The 22341-nt window shown below is 44.5% G+C and overlaps 1 protein-coding gene across 2 annotated transcripts in view; it reads left to right on the top strand.

The window, feature by feature from the left end:
• Window positions 1–22341, top strand: part of PKD1 (polycystin 1, transient receptor potential channel interacting) — a 185255-nt gene that overhangs the window by 123175 nt on the left and 39739 nt on the right. For both annotated transcript variants that reach the window (XM_056535584.1, XM_056535585.1), the window contains exons 19-28: window positions 373–532; window positions 2197–2340; window positions 4129–4273; window positions 11016–11618; window positions 12524–12680; window positions 12794–13046; window positions 13356–13551; window positions 18109–18279; window positions 20465–20608; window positions 20692–20902. In XM_056535584.1, the coding sequence (XP_056391559.1) occupies window positions 373–532; window positions 2197–2340; window positions 4129–4273; window positions 11016–11618; window positions 12524–12680; window positions 12794–13046; window positions 13356–13551; window positions 18109–18279; window positions 20465–20608; window positions 20692–20902 (2184 nt within the window). The remainder of the gene's footprint in view (window positions 1–372; window positions 533–2196; window positions 2341–4128; window positions 4274–11015; window positions 11619–12523; window positions 12681–12793; window positions 13047–13355; window positions 13552–18108; window positions 18280–20464; window positions 20609–20691; window positions 20903–22341) is intronic.

Here is a 22341-nt window from a genome sequence, read left to right as displayed (position 1 = left end):
GCGCCCATATATAGTTAAAGGCCCCCTCTTCTATTTCTCCCATATATAGCAATAGGTAGGCAGCCCCCACAGACATGCTTTACCCAGCGGCCCAGACATACTGCCCCTCTGCTTTGGTGCTCCACTGCCCTTTGGTCCGATAGTAGTAGTTTCCTGGAGCGGAGAAGCACAGGAGCACTGAAAAGGGATGTAGTTTTGTTACCGCTCCAGGGTCCACGCCAGGGTCCAGGCTAGCTCTCTCCTGACATCCTCCAGGACAAAATCGACACTTTTAATAAAAAGAAGGAACAGTCTTGTTCAAAGCGGGATGTATGATTGGCCTATGAAGAATAAAGCTGTCATGTAATATCTCCATGGGCCTCTCTGTTACAGCACCATGGATATTGTGATGCCAGTCGTCCCAGATGGATTTCATAGCCTTGCGGACTGGTTACAAAACCTCACTGAGTCTCGCTTGCAGGGTTTATTGAAGCAGGGAGACCCCCAGCACGTTGCTGAATATTCTTTGGCTCTCATCACTGTTCTCAATGAGGTAAATAATGAATCACTGAACTAATATCTATCTATTCATACTGGGAGTCATGCTCTGTAGTTCAGTAGTCTAGAAAGTAGTATCTCATACTATGAAATCACCATGCCAGGCAGGTATAATGCTTAACCCAGTGTTTTCGGACCAGGGTGCCTCCAGCTGTTGCAAAACCACAACTCCCACCTGTCCAGGCATGCTGGGAGTTGTAGTTTTGCCACAGCTGTAGGCAGTTGGGAAACACTGGCTAAATCCCTAAAAGCAGTTGTAACTGACTATGAAGTGAGCTCAGGAGCCGAGCTCGCTTCATAGAGGGTGGGTGTCAGCTGCTATTATCAGCAGGCACTCGCCATCAATGACAGATGTCAGTAAACACGCAGATCTTATTCACTCCTTTAAATGCTGCTTTCAATAGAAATCGCAGAATTTAAAAGGCTAAATGACCGGGTGCTGATCAGTTACAATGGTAAGCTGTACCAGCAGGGCACCAACCTAACTGATCAATGCTGTTTATTGTATTATGGTTGTCTTAAAAAATGACCCTATAGGAGCCTAAAACATTAAAAAAAAATGTAAATAACATTCTCTTTTAAATTTTTCAAATAAAAAAATGTAAACAAAAGAAAAACAATCGTATTTCGTATTTGCTGTGTGCAGACATTTCTGAGAATTAAAAAAAAAAAAAAAAAAATATGAATAAGAACCAAAGTCCGAATTTCTGATAAAAAATGGAAAGTGATAAAAAAAAAAAAAAAAAAAAAGTTCTATCTTCTGTAAAAGGTACAGGTTAAAAACTTCAGATCTAGGCACAAAAATAAGCCCTCATACAGTTTGTAGATGGAAAAATAAAAAAGCTATAGAGGTCAGAATTGGGCAGTTTTGAGTATACAGTGACCCCCCCGACCTACGATGGCCCCGACATACGATAATTTCAATATGTATGTCGGGGCCATCGCATAAACGGCTATCCGGCAATGCAGACTGCTTCAGCTGCCGCCGGATAGCCGTCTACGGTGCCCCGTAAGCTCCGGTGAGGATTACTTGCCTGTCCGCGGCGCTCCAGGACGTCATCTTCGGGATCCCCTGCATCGCCGTCGTTCTCCATCGTCGTCATCACGTCGCCGCGCACGCCGTCCCGTCATCCAATAGGAGTGGCATGCGTAGTGACGTAATGGCGGCGAGGAGGAACGACGATCCCAGGCAACAGAGACATTCCGGAGCGGCGGGGACACCCCGGGGACGCGGCGACAGCGATGGACGGCGACATCCAGGGCAGCGGTGACGGCGGGGACAGGTGAGTATAACGTCCTATATTTAACATTGCACGGATCCCACAACATACGATGGTTTCATCAAACGATGGTTCATTTGGAACGGATTACCATCGTATGTTGAGGGACCACTGTATATATATATATATATATATATATATATATATATAAAATTATTATTTTTTGTAATGTCGTTAAGGAGTAAATTGGTTGTCACCCATCTTTCTCACCTAAAATCACTATTGATTTCCCTGCAGCACCCCCGCAGGTTAAATAAAGCATTGACATGATGGGTCCTCCAGACTGAGAGATGCTCTTTGCAACTACAATTTCCTAATAGGGTATAATTAGAATTCCAAAATAGACTTTGTAACTGATATCCTCTTTTTATTCTGCTAGTATGAAGTCATGAGAAAGCATGAAGAAGCAGGTGAGCCGGACCTGGGGAGCGTGCGCAAGAAAATCACGGATGCCCTGATATCTCTCAAAGTGAACACGGTGGATGATATACGGCAGATTGCGGCAGCGCTTGCGCAGTGTACGGTAAGCAGTGGCAGCAGCTGGGTTGTGAGAGGGAGCAGGTTAAAGTGGGTTTTGGTGACACAATGCAGCCATCACAACGGTGGGAAAGGCTGTGATCTTGGACCTCCACAAATTTCTTAAATGACCTCTATAGCAGTGTATCCCAACCAGTGTGCCTCCAGCTGTTGCAAAACTACAACTCCCAGCATGCCCGGACAGCCGAAGGCTGTCCGGGCATGCTGAGAGTTGTACTTTTGCAACAGCTGACGGCACCCTGGTTAGGAAACATTGCTCTATAGAGAGATCATACCCCCTTTGACACTGCACGGAGATGGATGCTACAGAAAAGTTTCTATTTTTCTTAGTATTAAATGTTACTAATTAGAAAGCCGCACCAAAGGGGCTTTATTTAAGTCTTTCAATTTAGACTGTGTTCACACCATGCTTGGTTTGCAGGCTCAGCATAGGCGCTTCCGGCACATAAACTTAATGTACCAATAGAGCCCTGCTAACAGATGCCAAAGCATAGGCTACCACTGTCCAGGCATGCTGGAAGTTGTAGTTTTTTTTTTTTTTTATCAGAAAGTTTTATTAAAGCAACCTCCACCCCACCCACCTCCCACCCCCCAAATACAACACCCAACCCCTCCCCAATATCCTTCCCTCCAGGCCTATAGAACAGGAACTTCAGCACCGTGGTATACCATGTGAAACGGCAGAAAAAACAGCACGACAAAAAATATGATTAGGGGGCACAAAGAACACAAAAAGAAAAGTACAATAGGGGAGTCACCATGCAGCTGTCTAGATCACCCAGGGACACCCATTCATTGGGGTACGCTGCAAATACGTAGAAGCCAGACCAGGGGCATCTATCCAGGGGCCCCAAATGGACTCAAATTTCCCCACAGCCTTACGAAGGGGTAGTTTTGCAACAGCTGGAGGCACTCTGGTAGGAAAAAACTGCTGTATAGAGAGATCATAACTCCTCTTGGACTGCTCAGAGATTGGTGTTACTGAAAAGTTGCTAGTTTTATTAGTATACATTTTTAGGTAATAGAAGTCTCCGTGCCGCACCAAAGGGGCTTTATCTAAATCTTTCGATTTAGACTGTGTTCATACCATACATAGGTGCTGGACACACCGGCTCCTGACACATACACTTAAAGGGGCTATCCAGGAAAAAACTTTATATATATATATATATATATATATATATATATATATATATATACTGGCTCTGGAAAGTCAAACAGATTTGTAAATTACTTCTGTTAAAAAATCTTAATCCTTTCAGTACTTATGAGCTGCTGAAGTTGAGTTGTTCTTTTCTGTCTAAGTGCTCTCTGATGACACCTGTCTCGGGAACTGTCCAGAGTAGAAGCAAATCCCCATAGCAAACCTCTTCTACTCTGTGCGGTTCCCGAGACAGGCAGAGATGTCAGCAGAGAGCACTGTGGTCAGACAGAAAAGAACAACTCAACTTCAGCAGCTGATAATTACTGGAAGGATTAAGATTTTTTTAATAGAAGTAATTTACAAATCTGTTTCACTTTCTGGAGCCAGTTGATATAAAAAAAAAAGTAGTTTTTTTCATGGAAAAACCCTTTAATGTAGTAATAGAGTCCTGGTAATGTATACCAAAGTGTAGTCTACTCCTCTCTTCTTTACAGTAGACCACCTAAAAAAAAAATACCTTTATTGTATGGTATGTGTTAGTTGTTTTATTTATTTATTTTTAACCCAGTAGCCCATGTATGACATGTGCCACTGTATCCTATACCAATTACTCCTTTCCTTAACCATCAGGTGGCCAGCAAGGAGTCGGCATGCGTGTCTTGTCAGCGGAAAACCCTTAGCAAGCTGGAAGCCATGCTGTCTATATTACAGAATGAAACGACACAAGGGATGATGACCCCCACCACCATTGCAGACAACATATTGAACATCATGGGTAAGAGACCATACTGTAGAACAGTGTTTCCCAACCAGAGTGCCTCCAGATGTTGCAAAACTACAACTCCCAGCATGCCTGGACAGCCAAAGGCTGTCCAGGCATGCTGGGAGTTGTAGTTTTGCAACACCTGGAGGCACCCTGGTTGGGAAACTCTGCTGTAAAATCTGTATTTCCTCTGTATATTTATTGAGGATGGCTTACAGCTAGAGATGAGCGAACTTACAGTAAATTCGATTCGTCACGAACTTCTCCGCTCGGCAGTTGATGACTTTTCCTGCATAAATTAGTTCAGCTTTCAGGTGCTCCGGTGGGCTGGAAAAGGTGGATACAGTCCTAGGAGACTCTTTCCTAGGACTGTATCCACCTTTTCCAGCCCACCGGAGCACCTGAAGGCTGAACTAATTTACGCAGGAAAAGTCATCAACTGCCGAGCCGAGAAGTTCATGACGAATCGAATTTACTGTAAGTTCGCTCATCTCTAGTTACAGCCTAAAAGTAAATAGAGAGTGAGGGATCAAATATCCCATAGCGGCATCCAAGGAGAAAAAAATTAGTCAATACACAGTATATATTGAAATCCGCTTTTCGTTTTTAATAAACTCCTCAGCATTGAAATTGCAACCATGATTAAAGGTCACACTGTCACGCCCCCTCCCATAGACATGAATGGAGGGGGTGTGGCTTCTCGTGATGAACACGGAAGGCCTGGAGATCGCAGGGGGTCCCAGCAAACAGACCCCCCCCCCCCCCTGATCAGATATGTTATCCCCTTTGGAAAGGGGATAACATGTCTAGAGGCAGAGTACCCCTTTATGACCACGTGTTCGTCTGTCGAAATGCGTCTGTGTGTTTACACTCGGTAATACAGCATATCTATTGGTATGGTGTGAAAATAAGTATAAGGCCCCTTTCACACTACAGATATCATCCTGCTTTTTTACTGCTGTTTTTTTACAATAACTGATTTAAAAAAAACGGATGCAATAACTGACAATAACGGATGATAACTGACGACCATCATCCGTTATTTTTAATGGGTTTTTTCTTATAAATCCTGATGTTGTTCATCCGTTATCATCCGTTATTACCAGTTACATCCGTTTTTTTAATCAGGTTTTGTAACCCTTATTTTTTTTTAAAGCTGTACTGAGCATGCTCCGTACAAAAAACGAATGTTAAAAAACCTGACCACAACTGATAACGGATGTTTTTTTTGAACTTCCGGTTCCCACAGAGTTCAATGTTAAATTTTAACATCTGGTTTTTCACCATTTTTTTTTGCCGGACCAAAAATTAGTGCATGCACCGTCTTTTGTGCCAGGAAAAATAACTGACATTAGTAAAAACGGACAAACCTGATGCAAAAGGATGGTCAAAAATTCACATTGACATGAATGGGATTTTTTAACGGATATTTTCAGGAATTTTTGCCGGCAGTAATAATGGAGGTTTTTTACAGGATGATACCTGTAGTGTGAAAGGAGGCCTAAGAAAGCTGGACTGGAGTGGATCTTCTTAAATTGCAACGACATGAAGAAGCCTTTGTGAGGGAACGTCACACAAGTCCTACTCCCGGGGTCATGGTGTGGGGTGGCATTGCATTGATGACTTGTGTGCCCAGGAGCATTCAGTGTGACAAAGCATTAAAGATGCATTGTGGGGGAAAAGTTTTTGCCTATATGATGCAGCATAGGCTAATATTACAATATAACATAGAGGTACTTGTGTTTGCCATGTGCTTACCTGTTTTAGCCAATGTGTCAGGCATGGGATATACTCTATTTTAGATGTAAATCCATCATTGAAATGGTTCCATAATGCTACCTACATTTCCCATGACTCCTTTGGCTATAGTTGTGGTGTTTGAGCACGGCACTGTTTCATCTATTATAATTACTAGCCCCGTAGAGATAGCAGCAGTATACAGATAGAGCTGGAGAGGAGGTGTATAACTACTATATAGCCTGATCCCATTATATATATCAGCAGCAGTATACAGATAGAGCTAAAGGGGAGGTGTATAACTACTATATATCCTGATCCCAAAGAGATACCAGATGTAAACAGATAGAGTTGAAGGGAGGTGTACACCTTCAATACGTCCTGATCCCATAGAAAGAACAGCAAACAGTATACAGACAGAGCTGGAGGGGAGGTGTATAACTACTATAAATCCTGATCCCATAGATATAGCAACAGTATACAGATAGAGCTGGAGGGGAGATGTATAACTACTATAAATCGTGATCCCATAGAGATAGCAGCAGTATACAGATAGAGCTGGAGGGAAGGTGTATAACTTCTATATATCCTGATCCCATAGAGATATCAGCAGTATACAGACAGAGCTGGAGGGGAGGTGTATAACTACTATATATCCTGATTCCATAGAGATAGCAGCAGTATACAGATAGAGCTAGAGGACAGGTGTATAACTGCTATATATCCTGATCTCATAGAGATATCAGCAGTATACAGACAGAGCTGGAGGGGAGGTGTATAACTACTATATATCCTGATTCCATAAAGAGAGCAGCAGTGTACAGATAGAGCTGGAGGGAAGATTCATAACTACTATATATCATGATCTCATAGAGATAGCAGCAGTATACAGATAGAGCTGGAGGAGAGGTGTATAACTACTGTATATCATGATCTCATAGAGATAGCAGCAGTATACAGATAGAGCTGGAGGAAAGGTGTATAACTACTATATATCCTGATCCCATAGAGATTGCAGCAGCTGTATACAGATAGAGCTGGAGGAGAGGTGTATAACTACTATATATCCTGATCCCATAGAGATAGCAGCAGCAGTATACAGATAGAGCTGGAGGAGAGGTGTATAACTACTATATATCCTGATCCCATAGAGATAGCGGCAGTATACAGATAGAGCTGGAAGGAAGATGTATAACTACTAAATATCATGATCTCATAGAGATTGCAGCAATATACAGATAGAGCTGGAGGGAAGGTGTATAACTACTATATATCATGATCCCATAGAGATAGCAGCAGTATACAGATAGAGCTAGAGAGGAGGGGTATAACTCGACTGCTGAAACTCTTCCCATCTCAAAAAGGGGGGACTCCCATTGGAATGGAGTGTCAGATAAACACGCTCAGAGTTGCTGCAGACAGATGCTGATGGGGAACTCGGGAGCCTGTTGTCAAGATCCCTGGGGGTCCCAGAACTTAGACCCCCCCCCCCATACACCTATTCCCTAGCATGGCTATTTCTGAGTACTGAAATTATATTCGTCTCTTCCTTCACTCAATGACAGTAATTGTTGAATTGTAATATAAAAGGTGAGATATTTCCCCCCCCCCCCCCCATTACTGAAGCTCCTCGGTTGCTTAGCAACACCACAGAGCGTTTAATGACAGAAAGCAGCGACAGCTCTGCTGGAAATGCGTTGAAACGATCTCTCGTGTTTTTTTTTTTTTTTTTCATTTTTTATTTTTTTTTATAACGATAATTTTTTTTTAGCCGTTTCTGATTTACACGTCTCAGCGACACCTCTAGGCAAACAAACAATTAGAAAATGCTGCGGGAGTCGTCATAAATAATCGTAAAATCAGAGAGGGGAGACCTTCCCAGCAGCCCGAGGATCGCGCAGGAGGAATGGGACGATATAAAGAGCTTTTAATAATGTCACAGGAGGGGGGGGGGTAAGTTCGCTAAATTATGAGTCTTTATTGTGCTCCTGGAGGGAAGGAATTTATAGTGACACGGCTTCCATAGCTACAGGGAGTAATCCATCATCGTCTATGAGCCTGAATTGTGCAATCCACTGCACTGTAATCTATCATATAGCTAAATAGATTGTTGCAAAACTACAACTCCCAGCATGCCCGGACAGCCTTTGGCTGTCCGGGCATGCTAGGAGTTGTAGTTTTGCAACAGCTGGAGGCACACTGTTTGAAGAACACTTATATACAGGATTAGACAAACATGGCTGCTTTCTTCCAAAAAAATAAATAAATAAATAAATCAAAACAGCGCCACACTTGTCAACTGGTAGTGTGCGGTATTGCACCTCGGCTCCATTCACTTCAGTGGAGCTGTGTTGCTATACCAGACACAACCAGTAAACAGGTGGGGGTGCTGTTTCTGGAAGAAAGCCGAAAGAAAAAGATATGATCAGACAGTCACAGAATAGTATGAAATAAAAAAATAAAAACAAATTAGTAGGATTTCCGAAATGTTATAGGGGTTAAAATATAGCTGCTAGATTTTATTTGCCTGTATTGAAAATGGAAAATAAAGAATTATAATAATAATAATAAAAAAATAATAATAATAATAATAAAAATAAAGTAAAATAGCTGCTTTCTTCTAGAAACAGTGCCACAGTCTCCTCAGGTCATGTGTTGTATTGCAGTTCAGTTCCAATGAAGGGAATAAAGCTGAGCCGTAAGGCTAGGTTCAGGCTACGGAATCTCCAGGCAGAAAATTTCCGCCCCCCCCCCGGAGATTCCGAGTGCGGCCAGCGCCGGCTGAATCAGTCGGCGCTAGGACCGCACGGACACTGCAGTCTCCAATGTGTTCCGCGCGGATTTCCGCCTGAAGAAAGAGTTTCTTCAGGCGGAAATTTCTAAGCGGATTTTCCGCTTCACAAATTCCAAAGTGTGAATTTGTGAACGGAAACCCATTCACTACACTAGACCTTTTAGCAAGCGGAATTTCGGACGGAAATTTTACGACTGAATTTCGGTCGTAAATTCCGTAGTCTGAACCTAGCCTAATACCACACACAACCTGAGGACAGGGGTGGGCTCTGTTTTTTTTTTGGGGAAAAAATAAGCTATGTTTATGTAATGTTCTTCCATCCCACATGACCATAGTCGCCAGTTGCTGCCGTAACACTGTAGAGTGGACGTCGCTTGTTGATCGCGTTTGCTAGAACTCTTTGCGACACGTTATTTCCAGCCTTACTGGGTCTAGGTAGTAGGCTTAGGTAGTCCCCACATAGCGTGGTAATTTATATAGACACTTCAGTCACACCTAATACAACATGTCAGCCAAGTACTGGGACTGAGGGGGCGGAGCATGATGCAGATTCAAATAGAGAATTGCTGCGTCAGGCTCCGCCCCCCACTCCCTACACTATACACGACACGATGGGGCAGATTTATCAATACTCTCTAATGCTCAATGTAAAGCTTGACCAGATTTATCACAGTCCTGTTTTAATTTAGACCACCTATTAAAGGGGTACTCCGGTGGAAAACTTTATTTATTTATTTATTTATTTATTTATTTATTTATTATGAACTGGTGCCAGAAAGTTAAATAGATTTGTAAATTAACAACAAAATGAAGCAAGAAAACGGGGAGAGCACTCAGAAAGCAATATCCTCGGCGATCGCAAAGCGATCCTCGGTGACCCGCCTCAGTGTCTCCTGCGGGGTGCAGCATAAAGCATCAAATACAGAATATAGGAAGAGCACATAGGTGCACTCACCGCTAGGCAGAGACAGTTGGGTCTGGAAGTCCGGTAACGGGGTGCCGGGTCACGGCATAGGCGCTGATGTATGGCGCTCGGAGGCTACTCCGGCAGTTTTGGATGTGCAAAACTGCCGGAGTAGCCTCCGAGCGCCATACACCAGCGGCTATGCCGTGACCAGGCACCCTGTTATCGGACTTCCAGACCCAACTGTCTCTGCCTAGCGGTGAGTGCACCTATGTGCTCTTCGTTTATTCCAGATTTGTAAATTACTTCTATTAAAAAATCTTAATCCTTTCAGTACTTTTTAGCAGCTGTATACTACAGAGGAAAATCTTTATTTTTTTAATTGCTTTTTTGTGTTGTCCACAGTGCTCTCTGCTGACACCTCTGTCTGTGTCAGGAACTGTCCAGAGCAGGAGAAAATCCCCATAGCAAACCTATGCTGCTCTGGACAGTTCCTGACACGGACAGAGGTGTCAGCAGAGAGCACTGTGGACAAGACAGAAAAGAAATTCAAAAAGTAAAGAATTTCCTCTGTATTATACAGCAGCTAAGTACTAAAAGGATTAAGATTTTTTTAATAGAAGTCATTTACAAATCTGTTTAACTCTCTGGCACCAGTTCATTTAAAAAAAAAAAAAGTTTTCCACCGGAGTACCCCTTTAAAGGTGTACTCCGCTGCCCCAGCGTTCAGAAAATTTTGTTCAGACTGTTGGTGGCTGTGGACTGCGGGGGTCGTGACTTCATAACTCCCCCCCCCCCCCCATATGATGTCACACCACGCCCCCCTCAGTCACGCCCCCTCTAATAGATTTGCATAGAGGAGGCATGGCGTGACATCATGAAGGGGCGTGGCCATGATGTCACAACCCCGCAGCCCACACCCAAATGCTGGGGCAGTGGAGTACCCCTTTAATGGCATAAAGTTGCACACAAAACACAACCACTCCTTCACCCTTCACTGATAAGCCACACTCCTTTGTCAAAGAGAAACATAGTAAACGTGCTGCAAGGAATGTACAGCAGGATCCCACTGCGATCTTCAGAACAGAGCCTGACTCTCCCCGCTAAATGCTCCGGCCCCCCACTAAGTCAATCACCGGCTGAGGCGGCACATGCCTGCTGAAGGCCTGCCGGGAAGAAATGGGGCCCATTTTGGAGCTTGCAGGGGGTCCGACCAATGGGATTTCCAGCGATCAAACACGTTTCCTGTATCCTGTGGATAGGTGATATGTTTTTAATATCGGGAATACCCCTTTAACATGGTTTCCGTTCCATTGCAGGAGACGTCATCCATCTTGTAAACAACAAGTCCCCCGTCCACAGAGGAGGGAAGCTGTGCGGGGCCCTCAACAATGTTACCGTTGCCTCCGAAGCTTACAATCTGTCTTCGGATCTCATGAGGATTTTGATGAAGTCCAGGGTACTGAATGAGGAGCCTCTGACCCTGCAGGGGGGGGAGATCTTGGCACGGGGCAAACGATCGGATCCCCTCAACTTGCTTTGCTACAGCAACAGGACCGGCTGCCAGTTCTTTATTCCACACGGATTTAACAGCACATTCCCTGACCTGACAGACATCATCCAGGTCATGTTCCGAGTAGACTCCAATCCCTACCCTTTTGGATTTATCAGCAACTACACTGTGTCCACCAAGGTGGCGTCTATGGAGTTCCAGACTAGTAATGGTAGCCAGATTCCGGTTGAGAGCTTGGACTCTGAAAAGGCCATCACGGTTAGCGTTGCCAATAACACTGGGGTGGGCAATATCACCGCTGGTGTGGCCAATGTTGAGAGCCGGCGCTCGGTGAAAGTGGACCTCGAGGCGGAAAGCAGCAATGAGAACGCAGGACTTCACATACAAATCACATACAAAGTGCAGGATGGTGAGTGAATGAGACATCATGTACTGTAAGTCAGGATGGTAAGTCCAGTGGAAGAGCTAGGACCATGCCATTAGCCAAATGTAATGTGTGGCCAGGATCAACATTACCTCCAACCCCTTACATGCCACAGTTTATGGTGATCTTGGTATCCAAAAGGTTTAACAAGGGTGGGATCACAGGGAGCCGATGGATTGGTGATAGCCAGTTTAGCCATGCCAGAGGCTGGGCCTAGTAGATTGTCCATCAATCTTATAAGACAGACAGTAATGCTTGGAATACTTAGGCCCCATTTAGATCTCATTTTAGGAGCAAGAAGTGATTCCGATGGATACCATGACATAGCGCACCCATTCCCCAAATGTTTACTAATGGAGTTCCTGCTTTTTTTTTTACTTCTGTTTCCCCATAATACTTAAAAGGGTACTCCACCCCTAAACATCTTATCTCCTATCCTTCATCTGATTGTGGGGGTCCCGCTGCGGGGGACCCCCGAGATCTCGGCTGCGGCACTCCAGACATCCAGTGCACGGAGCGAACCGGCGATGCAGGGCGGAGGCTCGTGACTTCACAGGCCACGCCCGCTCGTGATGTCATGGCCTGCCCCCTCAATGCAAGTCTATTGGAGGGGCCGTGATGGCCGGCACGCGCCCTCCCATAGACTTGCATTGAGGTGTCATGGCCGCGACGTCACCAGCCTCCGGCGCTCTAAACGAACGGCAGGTGCAACAGGGAGACTGTGCAGGTCCTTTGGATAGGGGATAACATGTCTAGGGGCGGAGTACCCCTTTAAATTGTCATCTTGGGTTCACTCCTTTAGATGACCCTTTGGTGTTGTAGAAGGTTCGGTTCTGGTGTGGCCTACAGATGAAGTATTTATTGTATATTTATTGTTGCTTTGTTTTTAGAGAGATACAAAGACAGTGAACCTGAGCCCTACATCTCCGTCTACCTACATGAGACCAGTCACCCCAACCAGCATAACTACAGCGACATGAAGCAGATCAGCGAGGAGTCTCTGTCAGGAGATGACCACAAACTCTACACGTTCTTCATAGCCCCCACGTAAGAGGACAATGGGCGCCCACCACTTACACTTCAGGGCACCATATTGTAGGAGAGTTCTGGATATGTTATTATGATAGGAAATGTTTGAACATAAATATATCTGTTTTTAGAGACGGGAATCTGACCAGACGCTACTACTTAAACATCACAAACCATTACATGTGGTCACCTGTGGACGTGACGGTGGGCCTGTACACCTCCCTGTGCCAGTACTTTGATGGGAATGAGATGAGATGGAAGACGGAGGGGGTTGTACCCCTAGAGGACACCAGACCAGACCAGGCTGTATGTCTAACCCAACATCTGACAGCATTCGGTGCCAGCCTCTTCGTCCCTCCGCATTCGGTCAACTTTATCTACCCCGTAAGTAGGAATTCTGTAGAAACATCGTCAACGTTCCTTATTTTTCAGATTATTGGCCTTCTCCTATGCAAACCCAATAGTCCTTGGCTGCTCTCCTGCCTTGAGTGGTGCGTCTCCCCCTATACACTGCTAGGAAGAGATGCGTCACTTAAGGCCAGAAGGGCGGGGAGCAGCCACAGGGACTGCCCCCCTGACTACTTACCCAGCATTTTTTTTAAATATGATTTCTCCTGGATTTGAGGATCCAGCATTGACCAGCATAATCTTTACGCACCAAAAACTGACTTACTCCTTTTTCTTCCATTTCAGCCTCCTCCTCCCGGTATTAACTACATTGTGCTGCTCACGTGTGCCGTCTGCTTCGCTACCTACTCTGTAGCTACCATCATTGTCCACAAACTGGATCTGCTGGATGTCAGTAAGGCTGGAGTTATCCCCTTCTGTGGGAAAGCTGGATCTTATAAATATGAGGTCCTGGTGAAGACAGGATGGGGTCGGGGATCTGGTGAGTTCGTCTATACCAGTGTCTTTACATGAGTGTGTCTGAGTGAACACAAGTTGTACATGAGCTTATATACAGGAGTGTGCCTACAAGAGTATGTCTGCAGGAGTGGGCCTACTAGAGTACACCTACTTAAGTGTATATATGTGTGTTCTTACAAGGGTCAACACCTACATGAGTGTGCCTACAAAACTACACCTACATGAGTGTACCATCGTCGGGGCCATCGCATAAACGGCTATCCGGCAGCGCAGACTGCTTCAGCTGCCGCCGGATAGCCGTTTACGGTGCCCAGTGTGCTCCGGTGATGGTCTCTTACCTGTCCTCTGGGCTCCGGAGCGTCCTCTTCAGGATCCCCTCCATCGCCGGTGCTCTCCTTCGTCGTCATCACGTCGCCACGCGCGCCGTCCCATCATCCAATAGGAGCGGCGTGCGTAGTGACGTGATGGCGGCGACGGAGAGCGAGGATCCCGGGGAAGCAGAGACGTCCGGAGCATCGGGGACACCCCGAGGAAGCGGCGACAGCGATGGAGGGCGATATCCAGGGCAACGGTGACGAACGGTGACGGTCCGGAGCGGCGGGGCAGGTGAGTATAACATCCTATACTTTACATTGCACGGATTCCTCAACATACGATGGTTTCAACAAACGATGGTCCATTTGGAACGGATTACCATCGTATGTTGAGGGACCACTGTACATGAGTGTACTTACAAAACTACACCTACATGAGTGTACCTACAAAACTACACCTACATGAGTGTGTCTACAAAACTACACCTACATGAGTGTACATACAAGACTACATCTACATGAGTGTACATACAAGACTACATCTACATGAGTGTACCTACAAAACTACATCTACATGAGTGTACCTACAAAACTACACCTACATGAGTGTACCTACAAAACTACACCTACATGAGTGTGCCTACAAAACTACATCTACATGAGTGTGCCTACAAAACTACATCTACATGAGTGTGCCTACAAAACTACACCTGCATGAGTGTACCTACAAAACTACATCTACATGAGTGTACCTACAAAACTACACCTACATGAGTGTACCTACAAAACTACACCTACATGAGTGTGCCTAAAAAACTACACCTACATGAGTGTGCCTACAAAACTACACCTACATGAGTGTGCCTACAAAACTACACCTACATGAGTGTACCTACAAAACTACACCTACATGAGTGTACCTACAAAACTACATCTACATGAGTGTACCTACAAAACTACACCTACATGAGTGTACCTACAAAACTACACCTACATGAGTGTGCCTACAAAACTACACCTACATGAGTGTGCCTACAAAACTACACCTACATGAGTGTGCCTACAAAACTACACCTACATGAGTGTACCTACAAAACTACACCTACATGAGTGTACCTACAAAACTACACCTACATGAGTGTACCTACAAAACTACACCTACATGAGTGTACCTACAAAACTACACCTACATGAGTGTGCCTACAAAACTACACCTACATGAGTGTACCTACAAAACTACACCTACATGAGTGTACCTACAAAACTACATCTACATGAGTGTGCCTACAAAACTACACCTACATGAGTGTGCCTACAAAACTACACCTACATGAGTGTACCTACAAAACTACACCTACATGAGTGTACCTACAAAACTACACCTACATGAGTGTACCTACAAAACTACACCTACATGAGTGTACCTACAAAACTACACCTACATGAGTGTGCCTACAAAACTACACCTACATGAGTGTACCTACAAAACTACATCTACATGAGTGTACCTACAAAACTACACCTACATGAGTGTGCCTACAAAACTACACCTACATGAGTGTGCCTACAAAACTACATCTACATGAGTGTACCTACAAAACTACATCTACATGAGTGTACCTACAAAACTACATCTACATGAGTGTACCTACAAAACTACACCTACATGAGTGTACCTACAAAACTACACCTACATGAGTGTACCTACAAAACTACACCTACATGAGTGTACCTACAAAACTACACCTACATGAGTGTACCTACAAAACTACACCTACATGAGTGTGCCTACAAAACTACACCTACATGAGTGTACCTACAAAACTACACCTACATGAGTGTACCTACAAAACTACATCTACATGAGTGTGCCTACAAAACTACACCTACATGAGTGTGCCTACAAAACTACACCTACATGAGTGTACCTACAAAACTACACCTACATGAGTGTACCTACAAAACTACACCTACATGAGTGTACCTACAAAACTACACCTACATGAGTGTACCTACAAAACTACACCTACATGAGTGTGCCTACAAAACTACACCTACATGAGTGTACCTACAAAACTACATCTACATGAGTGTACCTACAAAACTACACCTACATGAGTGTGCCTACAAAACTACACCTACATGAGTGTGCCTACAAAACTACATCTACATGAGTGTACCTACAAAACTACATCTACATGAGTGTACCTACAAAACTACATCTACATGAGTGTACCTACAAAACTACACCTACATGAGTGTACCTACAAAACTACATCTACATGAGTGTACCTACAAAACTACACCTACATGAGTGTACCTACAAAACTACACCTACATGAGTGTACCTACAAAACTACATCTACACGAGTGTACCTACAAAACTACACCTACACGAGTGTACCTACAAAACTACACCTACACGAGTGTGCCTACAAAACTACACCTACACGAGTGTGCCTACAAAACTACACCTACACGAGTGTGCCTACAAAACTACACCTACACGAGTGTACCTACAAAACTACATCTACACGAGTGTACCTACAAAACTACACCTACATGAGTGTACCTACAAAACTACATCTACATGAGTGTACCTACAAAACTACACCTACATGAGTGTACCTACAAAACTACACCTACATGAGTGTGTCTACAAAACTACACCGACATGAGTGTACCTACAAAACTATACCTACATGAGTGTGCCTACAAAACTACACCGACATGAGTGTACATACAAGACTACATCTACATGAGTGTACCTACAAAACTACATCTACATGAGTGTACCTACAAAACTACACTTACATGAGTGTACCTACAAAACTACACCTACATGAGTGTACCTACAAAACTACACCTACATGAGTGTACATACAAGACTACATCTACATGAGTGTACCTACAAAACTACACCTACACGAGTGTACCTACAAAACTACACCTACACGAGTGTGCCTACAAAACTACACCTACACGAGTGTGCCTACAAAACTACATCTACACGAGTGTACCTACAAAACTACACCTACACGAGTGTACCTACAAAACTACACCTACACGAGTGTACCTACAAAACTACACCTACACGAGTGTACCTACAAAACTACACCTACACGAGTGTACCTACAAAACTACACCTACACGAGTGTACCTACAAAACTACACCTACACGAGTGTACCTACAAAACTACACCTACACGAGTGTACCTACAAAACTACACCTACACGAGTGTACCTACAAAACTACACCTACACGAGTGTACCTACAAAACGACACCTACACGAGTGTACCTACAAAACGACATCTACATGAGTGTACCTACAAAACTACATCTACATGAGTGTACCTACAAAACTACACCTACACGAGTGTACCTACAAAACTACACCTACACGAGTGTACCTACAAAACTACACCTACACGAGTGTACCTACAAAACTACACCTACACGAGTGTGCCTACAAAACTACACCTACACGAGTGTACCTACAAAACTACACCTACACGAGTGTGCCTACAAAACTACACCTACATGAGTGTACCTACAAAACTACACCTACACGAGTGTACCTACAAAACTACACCTACACGAGTGTACCTACAAAACTACACCTACACGAGTGTACCTACAAAACTACACCTACATGAGTGTACCTACAAAACTACACCTACATGAGTGTACCTACAAAATTACACCTACATGAGTGTACCTACAAAACTACACCTACATGAGTGTACCTACAAAACTACACCCACATGAGTGTACCTACAAAACTACACCTACATGAGTGTACCTACAAGACTACACCTTCATGAGTGTGCCTACAAAACTACACCTACATGAGTGTACCTACAAAACTACATCTACATGAGTGTACCTACAAAACTACACCTACATGAGTGTGCCTACAATAGTAGACATAGTTGAGTGTACACCTAAATGAGTGTGCCTACAAAACTACACCTACCTGAGCATGTCAACAAGAGTACACCAACATGTGTATATGTTTGTGCGTACAATGGTATACAACTACATGCATGTACCTACAAAAATAAATCTACATGAGTGTGCCTACAAGAGTACTTCTACATGAGTGTGCCTACAAGAGTACTTCTACATGAGTCTACTGTTTGTGTGTGCCTGAAATAAGGTGGTATATATATATATATATACATATACATGAGTATGCCTACATGATTGTGTTGTGATCTTCTCCATTTGCCAGTCCTCATTGTCTGCTGTCCTCCCTCTCAGGTACCACCGCTCATGTTGGCATCAGTCTGTACGGAGTAGACAGTAAAAGTGGCCACAGGCATCTAGATGGAGAGAATACCTTCCATAGAAACAGTGTGGACATCTTCCAGATAGCAACAGAGAAGAGTTTGGGAAATGTGTGGAAAATCCGTCTGTGGCATGATAATAAAGGTAAAGGGATGATGCCCCTTTATGACAGCCATACAGCCTAAAACAACATAACGCAGTCACTGGATTATGGTAAATCCCTGTGTACATAAAGCCATCACCCAGTAGTCGTATCATCCTCCATTGTTAAGGCTTCTGTATACTGAGATTTACATGCCTGGGAGCCTGCTCAAATATTTATCAACAATGAGTTGTGTGAATGAGCGGTACTCTACTGTCTGTCCGCCCGTGCGTTACACGTTTACACAAGGTAATTGTTATTAGAGATGCTGTATCTGCCTGTATTTAACAATAATTGTTCTATGTAAATGAGCTTTAAGGGAATTGGTTGCAAATTAAAGAGTTTGTAGGTGAATGCTGCCATCTGCTGGTCGAGGTGGGATTATTATATGTAAAGGACATCATTGTCACATGATCGCAGTCATTTAGCGCTGGTTCCCGAGGATCTTTAGAGCAATTCATATGGTCATATGTACATCAGCAACATGACTATGCCTGACATTCATGAGGTCTCCCCTCTGCTATAAATGCTATGGTGGTTCTTGTGTGATGTGAGGATCCTATAAGTCACACAGATATGTTCAGCTCCTGCTTTTGCTCTATCATGCGGTTGCAGTGTTATGTGGAGACTAAGACCTCAGCTGCATATCCTCCCTCTCATGGAGACTGAAGTTACATCTCCCTTTTCCCTATCATGGATATTGCAAATGCTTCAATCTCCGCCCTCTTATGAATTCTACAGCTAAACCTCCCTCCTCCCTCTCAAGGATACTGCAGCTACACCTCCCTCCTCCCTCTCAAGGATACTACAGCTACACCTCCCTCCTCCCTCTCAAGGATACTGCAGCTACACCTCCCTCCTCCCTCTCAAGGATACTGCAGCTACACCTCCCTCCTCCCTCTCAAGGATACTGCAGCTACACCTCCCTCCTCCCTCTCAAGGAAACTGCAGCTACACCTCCCTCCTCCCTCTCAAGGATACTGCAGCTACACCTACCTCCTCCCTCTCAAGGATACTGCAGCTACACCTCCCTCTCATGGATACTGCAGCTCCACTTCCCTCCTCCTTCTCAGGAATACTGCAGCTCCACCTCTCTCCTCCTCATGGATATTGTAGCTGCACCTCTCTCCTCCCTCCATGAATACTGCAGCAACACCTCTTTTTTCCCTCTAACAGAAACTGCAGCTACACCTCCCACTTCCCTCTCATGGATGCTACAGCTGCACCTTCCTTCTCCCTCTCATGGATATTGCAGCTGCACCTCTCTCCTCCCTCCAATGGATGCTGCAGCTACACATCCCTCCTTATTCTTGTAAATACTACAGATACAACTTCCTCCTCCTTCTCATGTATAATACAGCTACACTTCCCTTTTCCCTCTCATAGAAAGTGCAGCTGCATCTCCCTTTTCCATCTCATGCATACTGCAGCTACACCTCCCTCCTCCCTTTTATGAATGCTACAGTTACACCTCCCTTCTCCCTCTCATGGATACTACAGCTACACATTTATCCACCTTCTTATGGATTCTGCTGCTGCACCTCCATTCTCCCTCCCATGGATACTACAGCTACATCTCCTTTCTCATGGATACTGCAGCTACATCTCCCGCCTCCTTTTCTTGGAGACTGCAGCTACACCTCCCTTTTTCCTCTTATGGATACTGCAGCCACACCTCCCTTTTTCCTCTAATGGAGACTGCATCAATACCTTCTTTCTTGTGAATACTGTAGCTACACATCTCTTCTTATTTTCATGGATACTGCAGCTGTACCTCTCTCCTCCCTCCCATGGATACTGCAGCTACACATCCCTCCTTATTCTTGTAAATACTGCAGATACAACTTCCTCCTCCTTCTCATGGATAATACAGTTACACGTCCCTTCTCCCTCCCATGGATACTACAGCTACACTTCCCTCTTTCTTTTCATGCATATTGCAGCTGCACCTCTCTCCTCCCTCCCATGGATGCTACAGCTACAATCATGGAGACTGCAGCTACACCTCCCTCCTCCCTCTCATGGATAATGACACTCTCCTCTAAGATGTATTACAAAGTTTTATTTATTTGCATGGTCTACTGATTTTTGGAATAACATAAATAATATCATGGGTCTGGGGATATATTTGGTTCATGGGGATGATGGAGACCTGGTCAATAAGTGAAGATAACTATCTTTGGACAGGACTGAGCCCCTCTTGGTACGTGCAGCACGTCATCATCAAGGACCTGCAGCGCAGTAAGAACTACTTCTTCTTGGTCAATGACTGGCTGTCTGTGGGGCAGGAGGAGACTGGGCGTCGGGTGGAGAAGGAAATCTTTGCAGCCAGTGAGTATTTTTCACCACTTATAAATTCTGGATGATTTTAGCCAAGCTCTTCACTACACACCTGTGCTTCCTTCATTATTCAGGTGAGACAGAACTGAAGAGATTCTCCAGGATCTTCATGTCTGAAGTGCAGCGCGGAGTCTCTGAGAAACATGTCTGGTTGTCTATGTGGGATCGACCTCCCCGCAGCCGCTTCACCCGTGTCCAGAGAGCCACCTGCTGCGCTCTACTCATATTCCTGTTCCTGTGCGCCAATGCCGTGTGGTACGGTGTGGTGGGAGATAAGAATCATGGGTAAGGGAATACTGTGTATGGTTATATACTACACATCATAGTGGATTCATACCAAAATTTATGGCTAAATCATTGTGGGATAAATCATAACTTTTTACTACTGTTTAATCAGTACAGGATAAATAATGTAGGTGTACCATATTGCCAACAGCAGAATAGTGAGTGCAGCTCTGAAGTATAATACAGGATATAACTCAGGATCAGTACAGGATAAGTAATGTAATGTATGTACACAGTGACCTCCCCAGCAGAATAGTGAGTACAGCTCTGGAGTATAATACAGGATATAAATAGAGATTTTCCTAGCTTGTGACGGAAAATATAAGTTATATGAAGACAGGAGGCGAGTATCTTATGCATTAATCTTTCTTTATTAATGCCCATAGCAGAATATTCACTATTCAATTAAACGTAATGGAGAAAAAACTTCAAAACTACAACTCCCAGCAGTCCTTGGGGCACAATAGCCACTCCTATCCCTGTAGCCCCTATATGAGGACTGCCCCTTCATCTAACTTCCTCTTTCTTCATGCGAAACACCGCCGCACTGGACTAGAGATGATAACCGATCAGCACCACAATCTTCCGACGTCGCAGCCAGCCGGCCCGATATCTTGGGTGTCGAAGATCCACCGGCAAACTCCAACTGTGTCTCAACAGAGACCCTAGGTAAGCAAAAAAACGATTTGGACCAACAGGTCATCCGTACACCGGACACCAACAGCGATCGGTAATCTCATTCGCCTGCTGCACAGTAACCGGAATCGTCTTCCAACCGGCCCTAGACCCTTAGGACCTCAGGGCGCAGCCTCGCTCCAACAGGAGCCGAAGGACTCTAACTTCTGGAGACAGATGTCGTCCCAACGGGGACCAAGGAACCCGAACATTAGTTCGAACATATCAACCGCCAACCTGGATCCACCATCTTCGTTCAGTAACCTGAGAATAGAACAAAAGACACGTAATAGGGTGGGTAGGGAGGGAAGATACTCGCCTCCTGTCTTCATATAACTTATATTTTCCGTCACAAGCTAGGAAAATCTCTATTTATATATCAGACAGGAGGCTCATATCTTATGCAAGTTCAAAGCTGACAATCTAGCAAGTTAACATGCAACAATCTAAACTACAATTATCCTAATACAGACATGGAGACATGTTCCTCTGGTCTGAAATAGAAATGGCGAAAAGTGGTCTCGGAAGACCAATCGGCTGCCATTAGCAAATCAGATAGGGAACCCCCTGAGGTGACCACCTTAGTAGCCATAGCACCCCTGGATGAATGAGCACCAAACAGGGATACGTCAATGCCCGCCAATTCCATGGCCGACCGCACCCAGCGCGCTAGAGTAGCGCAAGTAACCGGGAAGTGTGGTTTAACATAAGAAACCAGAAGCTGGGAGAAATCCCCAGAGCGCAAATCAGCCGTACGTGATTCG

This window comes from Hyla sarda, chromosome 8, assembly GCF_029499605.1.
Source record: "Hyla sarda isolate aHylSar1 chromosome 8, aHylSar1.hap1, whole genome shotgun sequence".
Classification (NCBI taxonomy): domain Eukaryota; kingdom Metazoa; phylum Chordata; class Amphibia; order Anura; family Hylidae; genus Hyla; species Hyla sarda.
The sequence above is the reverse complement of the archived record's forward strand: the minus strand, read 5'-3'. Positions and strand labels throughout refer to the sequence as shown.